The sequence below is a fragment of the Diabrotica virgifera genome, chromosome 7 (assembly GCF_917563875.1).
Source record: "Diabrotica virgifera virgifera chromosome 7, PGI_DIABVI_V3a".
NCBI classification, from domain to species: Eukaryota; Metazoa; Arthropoda; class Insecta; order Coleoptera; family Chrysomelidae; genus Diabrotica; species Diabrotica virgifera.
Genome location: NC_065449.1, coordinates 92,879,910 through 92,899,562, shown reverse-complemented (window position 1 = coordinate 92,899,562; position 19,653 = coordinate 92,879,910). Strand labels below are relative to the sequence as shown.

Sequence of the window (19,653 nt, the reverse complement as noted above, 5' to 3'; positions counted from 1 at the left end):
AATCCGCTTTATGGTTTGTTCAACAGTAAATGGTTTGAGTTCAATTAGTGCGGTCGTAAATATTATTAAATTTATCTGACCTGGCCCATTGTTAAGACCCACCCGGAGCGATAAGCCACCGAGGTAGACAGAGTTGGTCTTTTGCAATTAACACTGACTAGACGGTACTCCCATAATAAAGCCTAAAATAAATTGTACCTGAAACCGGGCCTTTTATACTATTATCGGTTAATCCCGGCTGTTTATAGTGGTAACTAATTGAACTTAACCATTTACTGTTTAACATACCATACCAACATGTCCTGCCGTATCGTCTCCCCCAGGTCTTCTTTGGTCTTCCTCTCTTACTCCTTTCAGGAATCTGCACTTCAGCTATTCTTCGTATTAGCTGATTAACGTCTCGACGTTGAACATGACCAAACCATCTTAACCTATGCTCTCTCATTTTGGCATCAATTGGTGGCACACCTAGACTTCCCCTAATATACTCATTTCTAATTTTATCCTTCTTTGTCACTCCACTCATCCATCTAAGCATTCTCATTTCCGCCACATGCATTCGTTGTTCCTCTTTCTTTTTCACTGCCCAACATTCTTCAGTTCTTCGTATTGGCTGATTAACGTCTCGACGTTAAACATGACCAAACCATCTTAACCTATGCTCTCTCATTTTGGCATCAATTGGTGGCACACCTAGACTTCCCCTAATTTACTCATTTCTAATTTTATCCTTCTTTGTCACTCCACTCATCCATCTAAGCATTCTCATTTCCGCCACATGCATTCGTTGTTCCTCTTTCTTTTCCACTGCCCAACATTCAGTTCCGTGCATCATAGCTGGTCTTATGGCTGTTTTATAGAATTTTCCCTTCAGCTTTATTGGAATTTTTCTGTCACACAACACACCACTCGCTTCTTTCCACTTCATCCATCCAGCCATAATTCTACTGCATGCATCTCCATCTATTTCTCCATTACTCTGTAATACCGATCCTAGGTACTTAAAACTATTGCTTTTCACAATCATTTCACCATCCAAAGATACCATTTTATTTGTAGTAACTCCATCTTTAAATGAACATTTCAAATACTCTGTTTTTGTCCTACTAAGTTTTAAACCTTTTTCCTCCAGAGCCTCCACTGTTCCAGTTTTTGTTCTAAGTCTCTTTCACTATTTCCTATTAACACTACATCATCAGCATACATTAGGCACCATGGAATACTACCCTGTAGTTTCGCTGTTATCTGGTCCAAAACTAATGAGAATAAATAAGGACTAAGCACCGAGCCTTGGTGCAATCCTACTTTCACCTGAAATTTATCAGTCTCTCCCACGCCTGTTCTAACACTAGTCGTTACTCCCTCATACATATCTCTCACAATCTTTACATATTTGCCAGGGACTCCTTTCTTATTGAGTGCCCACCACAGAATCTCTCGAGGAACTCTATCATATGCTTTCTCAAGATCAATGAATACCATATGAGCGTTGGTCTCTTTATTCCTGTATTTTTCCATCAGTTGCCTTACAATGAAAATTGCATCTGTTGTTGATCTGCCCTGCATAAAGCCAAATTGATTATCGGATATTTCGGTTTCTTCACTTATCCGTCTATCAATTACTCTCTCCCATATTTTCATGGTGTGGCTAAGTAGTTTTATAGCCCTGTAGTTTGTGCATTGTTGTATGTCTCCTTTGTTTTTGTAGACAGGTACTAATATACTGCTTCTCCATTCGTCTGGCATTTGTCCAACTTCCATAATTCTATTAAATAGACCTGCTAGCCAACTTATTCCTGTCTCTCCCAATGCTCTCCATACTTCCCCAGGAATATCATCTGGTCCGACCGCTTTTCCTTTCTTTATTTTTTGAAGCGCTTGAGCCACTTCCTCGTTTGTTATTCTGGTAACCATTGCTGTTACTGTCTCCGTTAACTCCACAGGCTGTCTATCAAATTCTTCATTTAATAAACTGTCAAAATACTTTCTCCATCTCTTTTTGACATCCTTTTCGTGAATTAGTATTTTATTATTTTCATCTCGGATACATCTAATCTGATTAAAATCTCTTGCTTTCTTTGCTCTCTGTTTGGCTATTTTATATATCTTTGCTTCGCCTTCCCTGGTATCAAGTTGATCGTATAGGTTTGAATGCGCTTTTGCTTTAGCTTTTGCTACTGCTACTTTCGCTTCCTTTTTGGCGACCATATAGTATTTTTATGTTATGTTTAACTTTAATACCAGAATAATATGATCAGATTTCGCAACTACAAAAAAACTCGATTTGGATCCATCAATTTCTTTTCTGCTAATGTTGAGATCAAATTGGAGCGTACGGCTACTTTAATTTTCTAAATGCTTTCTTACTGTTGCCATTTGACGGAACCTTAATCTCTAAACTTATGTAGGAAATGAAAACCTCTTTGAATTGATGTAGCGATATCCCCAAAAGTAAAAAAAAAGACAATACATAGAAATAAATTTCAAATAATATTTTTTTTAATCTGTTTTTATAATTGCAAATTCGAAGACAACCGCTACACAGTTCTGTAATAAATTACTTCTCTTGAGACACAACTTGTACTCCAAAACGATTAATACATGTATACTCTGATAACTAAAGTATTACAACCTGTAGCTTAATTATTCGAAAGTTTTCGAACATCTTGAACATAATAACCAACAAACTTAATCCTCCAAGTATGGCATTGTTTAAGAACGACTTTAATATCATTAATCTCTCACTCATAATCACTTATATCTCACTATATACTATAATCTCGCTTATAATCGTCACATTTTACATTGGGAAAACTGTATCCGTATAGACAAAAGATAAGCAGTTATTAAAAACTAACGTAATTTAACAATATAGTCTTACAATTTTCACTCTACAGGTATTGTTAATTAATTTTAGAAAACTATTTGTTAAAAAATTTCAACACAATTTTAATCTCTTCTATAATATCGGGAACGGATAAGCACGGATAGGACAAACTCCAGCACCTAGCGAAAAATGCCAGCCTGCTAGATTCTTCAAACTCTCAACCGGGAATCCATGGTTAGTGTGGTGAAATTTCAGATCCAGCCTCGCCAAAGGCTAGATCCTCTTAATAAAATCGTCTATCAAGCCGGTAATTTGATTCAATTTCTTTCTCGGAGTTTGTCAATGTAAACAAACACTTATCACTATCCTAGCGCCAATTTCCAAATCAAATAAATGATTGTATTTTGTTTATTCTAATCGAGGAGACACTGAAGTGTTTTTCTCTGAGGCTTAAGATGAAATTTGAATGTTTTTTTTAACAAACTATCGTTCGAATATTTGAAATTTGGAATACGTAAATTAAAACTTTATACCGAACGGAACAAGAAAATGATACAGACTTATATAAGAACTTGATTTCGGCAGTGAACACGCTTTCAACTAGAGTCCAGTAGTAGTAAAAAACCTTTATAGAGAGTGCTAAAACCAAAAATAAACACTCATAAATTAAAGACAAACACACAGACAATCTCTCTCTCTTTCTCTCTCTCTCTCTCTCTCTCTCTCTCTCTCTCTCTCTCTCTCTCTCTCTCTCTCCTGTCGTTTCCCCATTACTGAGGATCGTGATTTCTTCCAATATTCCTAACAATGTTTCTCCATTGGTCTTCAGCTGCTCTAAGAGCTTCGCAGAATGAGTTTCCAGCTAAATGCTTTATTTGGTCAGACCATCTAGTTGGTGATCGTCCTCTTGATCTTCTCCCCGGAACGTTTCCAGAAACAATTAGTCTCTCCGATACTTCTCCGAACACAAACAATACACACAAGAAAATAAATAATGTCATAAAAAGTGTGTTTTTTATATATTATACAACTTTGAAATGAAATAAAACAAAAGATGTTTTTTTTAATTGACAAGAAATTGACTTTATTTGATAGATAATATCTTGGCATTATAATTTAAATATAATTTCTGGCATATGACCGCCACGGCTGGATCTGACGTAGTTTAATCTGGAGGTCTAATTTTCCATGACTTTTTCCATTTGTGGTCGTATATCGGCAATAACGCGGCGAATGTTGTCCTCCAAATGATCAGTCGTTTCAGGCTTATCGGCCTAGACCAGTGACTTCACATATCCACACAGAAATAGTCCCACTGTGCTAAATCGCACGATTTTGGAGGCCAATTCACAAGTCTGAAACGTAAAACTATGCCGTTAAGAAACGTTTTCTTCAACAAATCAATTGTGGCACGAGCTGTTTGACATTTTACGCCGTCTTGTTGAAACCACATCTCCTGTACATCATGGATGTTCAACTGAGGAATGGAAAAGTCAGTAAACGTGGCTCTATAGTAGTCACCATTGACTGTAACGTTCTGGACAGCATAGTTTTTGAAGAAGTACGGACCAATGATTAAACCGGCCCATAAAGCACACCAAACTGTCCGTTTTGCGGATGGAACGGTGTCTCAACATACACTTAAGGATTATCTTCACTCCAAATACGGTACTTTTGTTTATTGACGTAGAAATTCAACCAAAAGTGAGCTTCATCGCTAAACAAAATTCGCTTATGAAAATCGGGATCAACGGCAATCTTGTTTTGGGCCCATTCACCGAATCTAGGCCTTGCAATTCTTGCATGAGTTGGATTTTGTAAGCACTCAAACCAAGATATTTCCCCTAAATCTTCCATAAAGTGAATGGACATAATATATCCAACTGCTGTGCACGATGGTTAATAGACTGATTCACTACAACAGCAGCAACAACTTCTTCTGTACGCACCGTACGATGTCTCTGTGGATGCGTATTATCATTTCGAGCAGGGGTTCTTAATCCGTGGTAGATGTACCACTGATAGTACATATTACATTATCATTGCGGTGGTACACAAAAACGCAGCCAAAATCCAGCATATTTGTAGTTAATTAGATTACCTAACTTGATAGGTATTTTAGGTGGTACCAAAAATAATTAAAAGAATTTTGTGGTACATGACTCAAAATGGTTGAGGACCACTGATTTAGAGTAAACATGGTGCGAAAACTTTCCATGGTTAATCAAATTAATTGCTATGATGGACGATTATGTTGACCATACAATGGAATGGACGTAGTGCACGATACGTATTTCGAACAAAACCATGATTTTCAAAATAAATTTGCACAATTTTGGAAGCGTTGCAGTTGTTCAGACGTGTCTATTTATGCTGAAATTGCAAACCGATCTAAACATAAATCACTTGACAGCTGTCAAAATGGTCGCCAGTTAAAAAAGTGTTGCCAACTTATATTTCTATACCTCTAAAAAACACCCATTACATGTAAGTATAACGCAATTGGTTTATGGCAAACAAAATTTTGAAACTGCTAAATTTGTGTATAAAATTTAATAACGTAATTATAATTAATGAGCCCGTAAACCGTATCTCTCGAACCCACCGGCTAACATTGTAATTAAGAGATGCGGGTTAGGTAGCGATATTAATCAAACAGGTCGTGCTAATGAAGAATCACCTTTAAATCTAACACCGGTAAATCCCCAAGCGGATTCTCTTGACGTTGTTAGCGAAAACAAGCACGAAACGTAATTTTAGGTTCATAACCTTTGACATGGAATCAATCAAATATAAAATAATATTGTCATTGAGAGTACTTTTACAAAAATATCCGGTGTACGCACAATACCACCATAAAAATTTTAAATTCTAGATAGAAAATTCAACTTAGTAAATCCACTGGAGTCAAAAAGTATTTTGATTATAACGTTGAGCCTAAAAGGGCATAATTTAGTGGAATAATTAAGAAATATGGTATGTAACGTTATAACCGTTACCTGTTTATTAATTTATATTTAAATAATTATTTTATTCCAATTCTTATTGATTTTATTTATTTGTTTTGTTTTGCTATTTTTCTTATAAAAATAGTTAGCGTCCATATATCAACTAAATATTCTGCTTGATGTTTCATTTATTATCTTCTATCCTTATCTGTTTTTCTTCCTAATTTAAAGAAATTAAATTTCGATGGTTCTATGCCACACTCCATTTGTCAGTTGGCAACTCTGGATTTTCGTTCTGTCATGCCAGTCTCAGCCTAAATGGTAGGAAATGTTTTTATAATGTCTTGAGTTTACTGAAGACCGTGTTTCTCTACAAAATTCATTTATATGGTCTAATATTTCTCGGGGTGAGTATTGTTCTGTTTTGAACTTGTTGATTAAATACAGTTGAGTCCGCGAGTCTTTACCCGTGCGTCATTAATACCTGGCGAAATAAAACACATACTTTTTATCTAGCATCATTCTCTTCCACGCATGAAACTCTTGACAAACCAGCTGCCGTTTGTTATTAAGTAAAAACACAAGTTATTTTTATGAACCATCTAGACTCAGTGAATTGAAAAGAGATAGGTACAAAAAAAGACGATTCGGTATGTTTTCATATTTTAAGCACAATTTGTTTGAAGTTTCTGCTTTGTTTATTTTTGTGGCTGTCAGTCAGTTGAATTTTTTGCGGTTTTTGTCAAATTTTTGCGTTTTGAAGTTTCTTTATATTACACAAACAGTTGTTTTCACAACTATTTTTATATTGGGCTTTGAACTTTTAAGGTAAATAATTATATTTATCGCCAACCGTCACTAAAGTCATTCATTATTGTACCCATTTGCCCTCATTTGCGGCAGTAAAGTAACACTTTATTGTACTGAAAGAAAAATTTTACTTTACCTGCCGCGATTAATCAAATTAACCCAGATTGAATGTAAGAGGTCATGGCAGTAATCGAATGGCGAGAATTTGAGAGAACTTTAAATTTATTTACTTTAATTATTAAAAATATTGTACACAATTTGCGTTATTACCAAATAAATTTATGTCAAAAAGTGAAATTCTGTAGTATTTTGTAAATATATCCATATAAAATAAATTAAAACTTTACCGATTTAGCAATTATTCAATATTGATAACTATCGATTAAAAATCGAAAGCGGCCATATTGCAAAAGTTACCTGTCATCACTGTCATGAAATTATTATGACGTCTAAATTTTACAAAGTTCTTAAATTGTAAATTGCAAGTAAGTGTTAAAACCAATATCAAATTATTGTAAAAAGTGAAATTGTAGATAAAATATATTTTGGCATTATCCAAGCTGTCAAGCTTTCAGTACTTCATTTTCCAGTTGTTCATTCAGGGATTATTAAAATTAAAGATGATTAATTTTATGAAATAATGAAGATAATCAAATTAAAAAAATTGTGTAGTGTTATAATGAGATTTTAAAGAAGTTAAATAAACGACAGGTTTTTATTCAATTTATTTTATAAATTTTATATTATTTTAAATTATTACAGAGCCCAAACTCTTACGTAGTCAACTTTAAGGTGCGAATTCAAATTCCAAGTTGATTTCCAATCAAATTATGGTTGCGATAAAATTTTGTATGAACCACGTCAGTAAAGACTCTTTATCGAACTCGTCTGTTACTCGCCTCGCTCGCTACGCTCGCTCTTCTCGTAATATCAAGACTCGTTCGATAAAGAGTCACTTTACTGACTTGGTACATAAATAACATTCACACAGTAAAGAAATGATTGTGTTTAGGTTTTCGTCAAAGTGAATAAAATAACAAAAATAAAATATGTTATTGAATTTTTTTATAAATTGTTTATTTATTTATTACTCAATAATAATAAAAAAAATTATTAAGCTACTTCAAATGCAGCTGTAATTCTACACAAAAATTTTGAAGCAAAACTTACATTTGACATTCTATATATTTGATAACGTCAAATTTTATAATAAAACCCGTAATCGGAACAGCAGCAACTTTCTGTCACTTGTTGTGGCGTGAAATAGATTTCCGACTTATTTCGTATGCTTTCAATGATGACGCACGGGTAAAGACTCGCGGACTCAACTGTAATTCACAAATATTCAAAATTGTCTTTTTATATTTCCATTTTTTGGACTTTACTTTATATACATAACCTCACCAACCCACTTCTCTTTTTAACTTTGTTAAACCTACATATATGCAGCTAAAATGTTTAATTATATTAAACTAATTCTCTCAATAAATAAAATTATATTTTTCTATTCTCATACTATAATATATAAATTATGATTTCACTACCTGTATCATAATGAACTTCATTATGATACAGATTTTCATTACGATACAGATTTTTAACCAACAGAATCACGATATATGACATTCGCGATAAAGGTGGCACACGCGTAGTGACCAATGGCGAGTCAAATACATACGCATTGACAGTTCTCAATATGTAAACAAACTTACAAATTAAGGTGAAACAGTAGCGATCAACAGGTAGCGAAAACGCGTTCCAAGATTGTGGCTGTAATTTTGAATATTTTTTCGAGATATTTGGCACACGTATTCGTAATATAATAAAGAATGGCGGTACAGAGCCCAATTTGAAAAATATATTAATATGTGGAAATTACTCTGTAATTAATTACAATATTAAAAAAACGAGCCTGTACCGCCATTAAGAAGAACAAAAAAATACACTTTCTTCAAATAAACTTTTTTATCCAATGCCTAGATTTTGTGTCATTTTGGAACTACTAATGAAATAAAAAAATTTAGTAGTTCCAAAATGACACAAAGTCTAGGCATCGGATAAAAAAGTTTATTTGAAGAAAGTGTATTTTTTTGTTCTTCTTAATGGCGGTACAGGCTCGTTTTTTTAATATTGTATTTAATTACAGAGTAATTTCCACATATTAATATATTTTTCAAATTGGGCTCTGTACCGCCATTCTCTATTATATTACGAATACGTGTGCCAAATATCTCGAAAAAATATTCAAAATTACAGCCGCAATCTTGGAACGCGTTTTTGCTACCTGTTGATCGCTACTGTTTCCTCTTAATAGCCCATGTGGTGAGACCGCTCCCGTCTGACAAAAATTTCTGATTCGGTTTCTTTGTGGATTCCTATTCAAAAATGTCCCCTTTAAACAAATCTGAAGGGTGCCCAGGGCGGAATTTTTGGGCAGAAATTGTTTAAACAATTTTTTTAAACAAATGCAGAAGATCACGTTTTCTTGCCCTGGAACATATATTTTTAGGTTTTTTGGGTCATTCTAAATAAGAAAGGTATCTTGTAATTTTTCTGAAAAATTGATAGTTTCCGAGTTATAGGCGATTTAAAATCTGAAAAATGCGAAAATACGCATTTTCGAGGCTTAAAAACTCATGTTTAAATTAGTATTTTTGAGGTTGCCAGATACTTAAATGGAAGATTCAACATTCAGCTTCAAGATTCTGAAGAGTTATCGCGTCTAACCTTAATTTATACCGTTGTTTTTTAATTGTTAAATATGCGTGTTTATCCGATTTTTTTGCCGGTGCGGCGCGCTCTATTTAAAAAAGCTCCTATTCTCCTTCGAAAAATATTTTTTCAAGATTCTTTGGGATATTCTAAATAAAATAAGTTTCTTGACATTTTTCTTAAAAGTTAATAGTTTTAAAGTTATAAGCGATTTAAAATCCGAAAAATGCTAAAAGAACGTATTTTCGGATTTTAAATCGCTTATAACTTTAAAACTGTTAACTTTTGAGAAAAATGTCAAGAAACTTATTTTATTTAGAATATCCCAAAGAATCTAGAAAAAATATTTTTCGGAGGAAAATAGGAGATTTTTTAAATAGAGCGCGCGGCACCGGCAAAAAAATCGGATAAACACGCATATTTAACAATTAAAGAACAACGGTATACATTAAGGTTAGACGCGATCACTCTTCAGAATCTTGAAGCTGAATGTTGAATCTTCAATTTAAGTATTTGGAAACCTCAAAAATACTAATTTAAATATGAGTTTTTAAGCCTCGAAAATGCGTATTTTCGCATTTTTCAGATTTTAAATCGCCTATAACTCGAAAACTATTAATTTTTCAGAAAAATTACAAGATACCTTTCTTGTTTAGAATGACCCAAAAAACCTAAAAACATATGTTTCCAAGCAAAAAAACGTGATCTTTTGTATTTGTTTAAAAAAATTGTTTAAACAATTTCTGCCCAAAAATTCCGCACGGCACCCTTTAGATTTGATTAAAGGGGATATTTTTGAATAGGAATCCACAAAGAAACCGAATCAGAAATTTTTCCAGACGGGAGCGGTCTCACCACATGGACTATAATTTGTTTGCGTTACAAAAGTAATAAATTTGAATATATTTTTTGTTGTGAATGATCATAGAAAAAATCGTGTATACAACTTGCATTTAATTATCATTATGAAGCTCGTACTCTATACGAAACAAGGGCGGATCCAGGACCGATTTTAGGGAGGGGCCATATACTTTTTTGGGAAGGAGCACCGGAGGTACGGGGGTAATTTTTAAAAATTAGGGTTACAATGGTGAGTTTTAAGGCACTTTTCACACACTTTTACCATGTGTGAGAAGTGCCTTAAAACTCACCATTCCTGCCATAGTACCGATCCCTACACATTTCTTCAGATCCAAGTGCAGTTCTGTCAACAAATTTAATACTATTTTTCCCAATGCTTCTCCTGTCAGGCCTTGTTCTTTCCCTCTTTCTTGATTTTCACTAATTATTTTTAGGTTCTCATAAGCGACAAAGAATTTGACAAAGTCTTCATGAATATTGTTATTGTGTATGTATCTCAAATTTAGAGAAAGCTGTTCCACGTGGGATACGTCGGTCGTTTCGTCAAATATTATTTGATCAATTATTTCTTCACCACAACATGTTATTAATTGATTTTGACTGCTGCTACTAATGTATGTTGCTCAGGAAGATGCTGTGAATAGGTGTTATTTAAGAGTCTTATCTCCTGATGCGATTTTAAACCTTAACAATTCACCTCTTTGCTAAGTCCAGCATCTTCGTCCAGAAGCAGAAGGCCATCATCACGATGGTCTCTTAGAGGAATATTTTGTCGACCTAAGAACACTATAGACCTTACTACTGGTCGTAGTTTTTCTTTATTTTTTTGTATCTGTTATGACCACTGAGAGTCTATCTGGTTAATGACTGATTTTTGAGGGTTGCGATAACTTTGTAGAAAATCTAGCTCAACCTGAACGCACTCCTTGTGGTATGATGTTTTTTCATGGGTTTATATGGCCCCGTCTTTGCTCATGAGTTTGGAAAAGATGGTAAAGGTTTCGTGACAAGGCTTTGAGCTGTGATCTCGTTATTGTGACCATCTTTTTCATTAGAAAAATAAAACGCAATACTTGTAAAACAATTCCTTTTGACTGTGCGAAAATATCAACCAACTCCTTTGTTCTAAGTGCTGGTGACCCAAGTAACGCTTCATTTCTTTTTTGTTCTTTGTGTGTATAGGATATGGAAATTTATATGATTTTGATGGCTGTCAAGGTGGTTCTAACAATTGGCACTTTGTAAAACTATCAACATTTTGATTTATAAAAAACCCAAGTCATTCTTGAAGCTTCCGTTACTTCCTTTTTCAATTCTAGTCCAGAAATCATATTTATACCACGTTTTGTACATTATATGTGTTTGAAATTAAAAACATTTGAACTGCAAATATTTAAATTTATATTTTTTTAAATTCTCGGAGGGGGCCATGGCCCCCATAGCCCCCTCCCTGGATCCGCCCTTGATACGAAACTCGCTGCTATACTCGTTTCATAATGCCCATCATTAAATGCTCGTTGCATAATATACTATTACTTGATCCTTGCCAATTTGGTATTTTATGTAACATTCTTCTTATAATTGTAATTTTGAAAGATATGGCAAGGAATTTTTGAAAACGTTTAATGTGTCTAATACAGAATTTTTTTATTCTAGTTTTTTTGGAGTAAGATTAATTTTTGTCCCCCTTTTCGTGAGGGGCTTCATAAAGCCTTTTAAAAACATCGTCGATTAATCAACCACGTGGATAAATCTACAAAGCAACTAAATACTGCAGCTGCCTTCAAGATGGCAAACGCCTAGATCTACCCAAATCATCTGGAGCCAACTACGTCCATCTTCATTCTCCATATCCAATAGCAAGCAGTCCAACAGTGCCATAGATATAATTTTATTGTAAAACTAGAGCAGGATTTGCGTATTATTAAAATATCATTTTAATATATTTTTTTATGCTAAATAAATACGATTAGTTAATTTTATTTGTTCCCCCTAAAAATCCTTATTCACTTATTCGAGTAAGGTAAGACGAAATTATACCTGAGTGACTGTGCCTTAACAATCGGCTCCCATAGTTTGTCAAAGTTTTATTGTTATATATTAACCTCCCCAACTTTCTGTGGTAGTTCGAACGTTACAGGCCTATTAACTATACCTAGGTACAAAATACCAAAAAAGAAAACAAAATAAAAAATATATTTTTTACCTTCTTACTTTTTTTACATTACCGAAGAAGTCCCCAGATGGCCACAGTTAAACAGGTAGAAAATAATGATCATACTTTCCTGGAAAACCGTAAAAGAATCAAAATAAATATAATCAATTAAATATGGACGAAGACCTATTTGACCAGAGCACACACACACACGCGTTCAACCCTGCCTCTAGGAACATGCGTGTACCGCCGACCAGTCGACGGAACCTGCATGTCCGAAAATCAGACAGGTCACGCCCCAAAGAGCGAATCATTTGGATCGGTACCCGCCTGACCCCCAGGCTTTTTTCCTCCACCCCTCCCCCATACGTGAATACGAGGGGGAGGCTGAACTTTTACTTCGGGTGATTGGGTAATGATAACACCCTCCGTCTATTCTTGGTTGTGGTTAAGCCACCTATCTCAAGGGGTAGCTAATTAGCTTTTCTCCCTATTTACTTTACTGAATTTACTATTGTTAACATGATTTTGGACTGGAGTCCCTAAGTGTGTGCTCCCAGCGGGGAGACACCAACCTAGATTGGCGTCTCTCCGCTCGGAGCCTCTGTGTGTGTCGGCCACACAGCTGCCAATTTGACAATACTTTCGTATTGTTCTCCTCGCCAGCTGGGCAGCCGCAGGTCTGATCACCAAGCTCGTGCTTGCCGGACACGGTCTCAATGATCAGGATCGCGCTAGGTCTCTCATTGACCTGCCTGATGGGCCTATAGCCTAAGTGGCTTGAATAATGGGCCTGATGGGTCCATTATTTCATTTTATGTTGTTGTCTCCTTGATTTTGCCAGTACTAATATTTTATAGAGCTGAAGGCTAGATAGAAGTTTCGTATGCTATTTTTTTTTTTTTTTTTTTTTTTTTGGTGAGCTACTTTGCTGTTCCAGGAACAGCCAAGCCGTTCGTGTTTTTTTTTTTTTTCCCACTTCTATTTTGCATGATCCTACGACTTTGTGACTTTCTATTTTTTCATGAGTTCGTTATTTATTCTTCTTCTGGGACATCCCTATATCCTGTTATTTGATGTTTAGGCCTTCTGTGTGTAGTACGTATATTTTCATCGTATTCTGTCAACTCTCTTAGTATTCTATTTGGATGGTCTCTTATTTCGTTGAATATTGCATATGCTTTTTCATCCATCGTTCTAAGGATCTTTTTCTGCTTTGTGTCTTTGTTATAAAGATATTTTATCGGTACATATTTAGGTACATTTAGGGCGTCTCTTATTATCTGGTTTTGTATTGTTTGAATTTTCTTTCTGTTTGATTTGCATGTGTATCCCCATGCTGCAGATGCATATGTTAATGTTGGTATTATTATACTATTAGCCATCCTGATCTTCGTTTTAAATTTTAATTTACTCCTACTCCCTATCAGGTGGCTGAGTTGACTTCTTAAGGCTTTAGCTTTATAGACCGTTTGTTTTACGTGTTCCGTATATGTAAGTTTTTTGTCTAGTGTGACCCCTAGATATTTCACTTGGTTGTTCCATTCTATCAGGGTATTGTTAATTGTTAGTTGTCTTTCTGGTCTGCCTTTTCTATATTGAAATACTACTGCCTGTGTTTTATCGGGGTTTAGTGCTATTTTCCATTTTATGCACCATTTTTGCAGTTGGTTTAGGGCTCTTTGTAGGTGATTCCTGGCTAGGTTTGGGTCGCTACTACTAGCTGCTATTGCTGTGTCGTCTGCATATAGGCTTAGTAGGGTTCGTGGGACTGTTGGTGTGTCTGCTGTGTATATGGTGTACAGATAAGGTGACAGCACCGCCCCCTGGGGCACACCTGCCTCCATGGTTCCGACCCCGGACAGGGTGGACCCTATCCGAACTCTGAACCTACGGTTCGCAAGGTATGACGCAAGGAGGCATGTCATCGCCTCACTGTAACCATTTTCATGCATTTTGTGCAGTAGTCCTTCATGCCAAACTTTGTCAAAGGCCTTACTTACGTCAAGGAAAGCTGCCGCTGTATACATTTTTTCGTTGAATCCTTTTGTTATATATTCAGTTAATCTTAATACTTGTAATTCGCATGAATGCCTTGATCTAAATCCAAACTGCGATTCTGGGATAGTTCCTAATGCTTCTGATTCTTCTTTTAGTCTTTTCAGGATTACTCTTTCCACTATTTTGCTTATCGCTGGTAGTAAGCTTATTGGTCTATAGTTTTGTGGAAAGGTCCCATTTTTCCCCGGTTTTCCTATCATAATAACATTTGCTTCTTTCCATCTATCCGGGAAGTATCTTAATCTTAGTATACTGTTTACAATGTTCGTAATATAGACTATTGTTTTTGTTGGCAGGTTTTTTAGCGCTCTGTTTGTTATGTTGTCAGGCCCTGGCGCTTTTTTTGCATTTGTCTTTTTTATTAATTCTTTAATTTCTTCAGGAGACGTGTGTTCTAGGTTTATTCTTCCCATTCTTCTACTTATTCTTTTTGCATTATTTTCTACTTCTATTGTAAAGTCAATATCTTCGTTTTCGTGGAAGTTTTGCTCATTACCCACTTCTAGGGTGTCTTTCATTACTTCTGCCTTTTCTTCTTCTGTGTATACTAAGCCCTGCTGTCCGTGTAGGGCAGGTATTGGTTTCCTTTCATTTCTTAATATTTTTGATACCTTCCAGAACCCGGATTTATTTGGATCTAGTTCTTGGATATATTTGTTCCAGCATTCGTTTCTATGGTTTTCCAGCTGTTTTTTAACTTCTCGGTCCAGTTCATTTGCAATTCTTTTGTCTTCCTGATCCCTTGTTCTGTAGGCTCTTCTTCTTTTTCTATTCTTCTCTTGTATTAGTTCCTTTAGTTCATCTGATATGTCTTTGAACCTACCTCTTTTGATTGTTGTTGTTTCTTCTTTGGTGCTGACTGTTATGGCATTCTGTATTGTTTGTTCTAACTTAATCACGCTGTCTTCTAGTTCCCTTTTGTTCTTGATGTTTGGAATGTCTCCTATGTTTTCGCTAGTGACTCTTTTGAAATTAGACCAGTTTGTCTTTTTCTTCTTGTATGGTTGTGTGTGATTAAGTTCTAATGCACCAAGGGTCAGGATGATTGGGTTGTGACTACTGTCTCCCTCATCTACTGTTTCTATCTCGTATTGTTGTCTTATATTATGTATGATTGCAATGTCCAAGTAAGTTGCTGTTAATCCTTGGAAGTGTGTTGGTTTAACTGGTCCGATTGCAAAGGTGTTTTCTTTTCTTTCTAGATAGCCACAAAGTTGTTTACCATTTCGATTTGTTTTTCTGTCAAACCAGTTGGGAGATCTCGCGTTTAGGTCGCCTATGATGACTGTTGGCTCGTCTGAGTCTAGTATTAGGTTTAGATCTTCTGCGAAGATCGGATCCTTTTGACCAGAGATAACTAAACATAGTGGAACTATAAAGGCTACTGGGCCCAATGGGATCTCTGTATTTTTTCAATGGTCTACATCAGCGGTTCCCAACCGGTGGTACGCGTATTATACCACTACTGGTGGCACGCTGGAAGATTTCAGGTGGTACGCGTCACGTGGGTGAAACAAGCGATTACGCTGGGCGTCTGTCTGAGAAAGTGCCAGTGCAGTTGTTGTGCTTCTATATTAAGCTATGAAGCAGTTTTTGGGACTTTAAAGTATAATGTTAAAAAACCTAAACCGCAGACCATTCGGAAATACCAAGAAAGCTACTTACAGTGTGGTTTTATAGTGAAGTCTGGCACAGAAAATAGTGACAACCCTATTCCTCAATATGTTGCTTGTTTCGAAACGCTTTCGAACCAAAGCATGAAGCCTTCTATGAGGATACGTGACCAACACACAAAGCACTCTGATGTGGTTAACAAACCGTGTTAGGAGAAAAGGCAGCCAAAGATATTAAAAAATTCCATTGTGAAACAAGAAACAACCAAACAACACAGTGAAAATGTGAATTACTGATATGTCTTCCAATATTGAAGAACAACTTTGTTTAAAACTTCAAGAATGCACATATTTTGCACTTAAAGTAGACGAAAGCACCGATATAGCAAACATAGCACACAGCTTCTCTTGTACGATTTAATTTTTACGAAGAAGTTATATAAGAGCAGTAAAAATAAAGAAAATTGCTCCTGAATGCCGAAGTACACATCATTGTGTAAAACACCGAGAAGAATTAGAAGTAGTAAAAAATTAGGAATGGGAGAGGGGGCTTCCTTCTATTTCATGTCCCCCCAACCGGTGTTTGGTGCGCAGTCACAATATTTCAGGTGGTACGCAGTTGCTAGAAGGTTGGGAACCCCTGGTCTACATGAATTGCTGATCTACTGTTTCCTGGGAGGAGTAGGATAGGAAGGCCAAAGAAGACCTGGGGAAGACGCTTAGGCAGGACATTATAATTATTAACAGATGCAGGTTAGGTAGCAATATTAATTAAATAGCTAATGAAGAATTACCACTAACACGTCCGAAGTGTATGTCGCTCATCGGCGACATTCGGTTTCCCTCTCCAGTGCTGATGTGATGTCGCCGATGAGCGACATGTGCTCATATACATTACGTTACAAAAATTATTTCAGGTTCTGGGAAAAGTACATCTAAAATTATACGCAGCGAACGTGTTAAATCTAACACCAGTAAATCCCCAAGTGACGTTAGCGAAAACAAGCACAAACGTAATTTTAGGTTCATAACCTGTGACATGGAATCAATCAAATATAAAATATTGTCATTGATAGTACTTTACAAAATTATACGGTGTACGCAAAATACCCTAAAAATTTTAGATTCTAGATCGAAAGTTGAACTCGGTAAATTCACTATAGTCAAAAGAAAATTTTTATTATAACATTGAGCCTAAAAGGGCATAATTTAGTGCAATAGTTGAGAAATAGGTATGGCCTATTAATTATAGGTACAAAATAAAAAAAAAATAAAACAAAAAAATATATTTTTTACCTTACCGAAAGTAAAAGTAGAAGATGAAGTAACAGACCAAATTGAAGCAATGGGGTAAGAGACGGAGACTCAATGAGTCATCTACTGTTCAACCTGATCAATATGGATGAAATAAGAAAAAGTTAAGAACTAAGAAAGGATACCAAATGGGACAAAAACAACTTAAAATAATCTGCTATGCAGACGACGCCCACGCAATACTAATCTCTCAAAGTGAAGATGATTTATTACAACGCATGCTGAACGATTTTAATTATACTAACCGCTAGAAAATGTAACATGTTAATTTCCCCAAAAGAGACCAAATGCATGGTTATAACAGCAAATCTAATAAGATGTAAATTAGAGCTGGAGGGTTAGATAAAAGAACAAGTTAAGGAGTTTAAATATCTAGGCATCATACTCTCTAGCTACGGAAAGCTCGAAACGGAAGTGGAAGATCAAGCGAATAAAGCAAACAGAGCTGCAGGTTGCCTGACTGAAACAATATGGAGAAATAAAAATGTCGGAAAAGAAGTGAAAGGCAGAATTTACAAAACAGTCATCAGACCAATAATGAGATACTCGGAAGAAACACGACCTGATACAGAAAGGACAAAAAGAATGCTAGAAACAGCAGACATGAAACCCTTCGAAAAATCAATAAGACACTATGGGATAGAGCTAGAAGTGCAGATATACGACGGCGATGCAAGGTAAACAACATTAATAACTGGGTAAAAAAACAGAAGAGTATAATGGAACGACCACATAAGCCGAATGACAAAAAACAGAGAAGTAAGGACGGCGAGAGACGGTTCCAAAATAGGAAGACGTTCAGTGGGAAGACCACGAAAACGATGTAATGACAACTTACTGGAGGCACATTGAAAAAACCGACAGTCATATCTACACAAAACAAAGAAGAATAAGATTTTTTTAAACTATGTGATGGGTCTCTAGTCACTAATGACTCGTTTGGTTCGATATTCAAAAAATTATTACAGCTATACCAATATAAAATATAGTTAAAATCTTACGTGGGAGGAATTTATTTATATTAATGGAATAAAAAATTTATCCAATTATCTATACTAACTGGCAATCATTATAATACGTAAAAGGAAATAAATTGTTTACTTTGATCGCACGTGCTTATCCCAATAACAGTAAAAATCGATTAGAAGCCGCAGAAAGGAAAAGTGACTCGGCTGAAAGAAAATATAGTTAAATATTTAATGGAATAGGTGTAGCCGTTGATTTCAATCATACATATACTCAAGAAAACATAAATATCACCTGAATTTAAAAAAAAATTGTAGTCTTACCTACACCAGCGAATATTTAGAGTTAAGGTGAAACAGTAGCGATCAACAGGTAGCGAAAACGCGTTCCAAGATTGCGGCTGTAATTTTGAATATTTTTTCGAGATATTTGGCACACGTATTCGTAATATAATAAAGAATGGCGGTATAGAGCCCAATTTGAAAAATATAATGTGGAAATTACTCTGTAATTAAATACAATATTAAAAAAACGAGCCTGTACCGCCATTAAGAAGAACAAAAAAATACACTTTCTTCAAATAAAGTTTTTTATCCGATGCCTAGATTTTGTGTCATTTTGGAACTACAGTGGAACCCCGATAAGTCGGCCCCCGATAACCCGGAAGTCCGGCTAACCCGGACCGATTTTCATCAGATAAACATTTTGATTTTCAATATTTTGTATTTTTCAATTTAATTGTGGCTTATTTCCAATCAAAATAGTTAATTATCAGACAAACCTTTCAACAATAAAAATGTATGTAATATAATATTTGAGAGATAATGTGTACCTATGTGTGTAATTTGAACTACAATATGTATACGATATTAAAAATGACTCATAGCACACGCCGCAGAAACAACAGCCACCTGTCTGTAGTATCTATTCCTTTTTATTTCAAACTGTCAGCATTGTTTAGGAAAGACTACTTAAAAAATTCTTTTATAAACAATGGTCTTTAGTATTGTGTGTCTTGTATTGTTCGCTTCCATTTGCTTACGTTTGGGTTTGGTGTTTTTTTAGTAATTTTAATGAGTAGGTACTGTGCATATTTATAAATATATTTCATGTTATTTCAATTCCAACGGAGTTTATCTGTAAGTATACCGTATTTTATTAATTTTTACCATATTCTCCAGCTATCTCGGATTTTCGATAACCCGGATCGGTCGCGGTCCCGATTAATCCGAGTTATCGAGGTTCCACTGTACTAATGAAATAAAAAAATTTAGTAGTTCCAAAATGACACAAAATCTAGGCATCGGATAAAAAAGTTTATTTAAAGAAAGTGTATTTTTTTGTTCTTCTTAATGGCGGTACAGGCTCGTTTTTTTAATATTGTAT

At 35.2% G+C, this 19,653-nt stretch overlaps 2 protein-coding genes across 9 annotated transcripts in view; both read right to left on the bottom strand.

The window, feature by feature from the left end:
• The window catches only part of LOC114335103 (kinesin-like protein unc-104), a 380,719-nt gene that overhangs the window by 204,898 nt on the left and 156,168 nt on the right, over positions 1-19,653 (bottom strand). The window lies entirely within an intron of this gene.
• LOC126887841 (uncharacterized) lies at positions 700-1,175 on the bottom strand. The gene has a single exon (XM_050655728.1). The coding sequence runs from the start codon at positions 1,046-1,048 to the stop codon at positions 710-712; it is 339 nt and encodes a 112-aa protein (XP_050511685.1). The 5' UTR covers positions 1,049-1,175; the 3' UTR covers positions 700-709.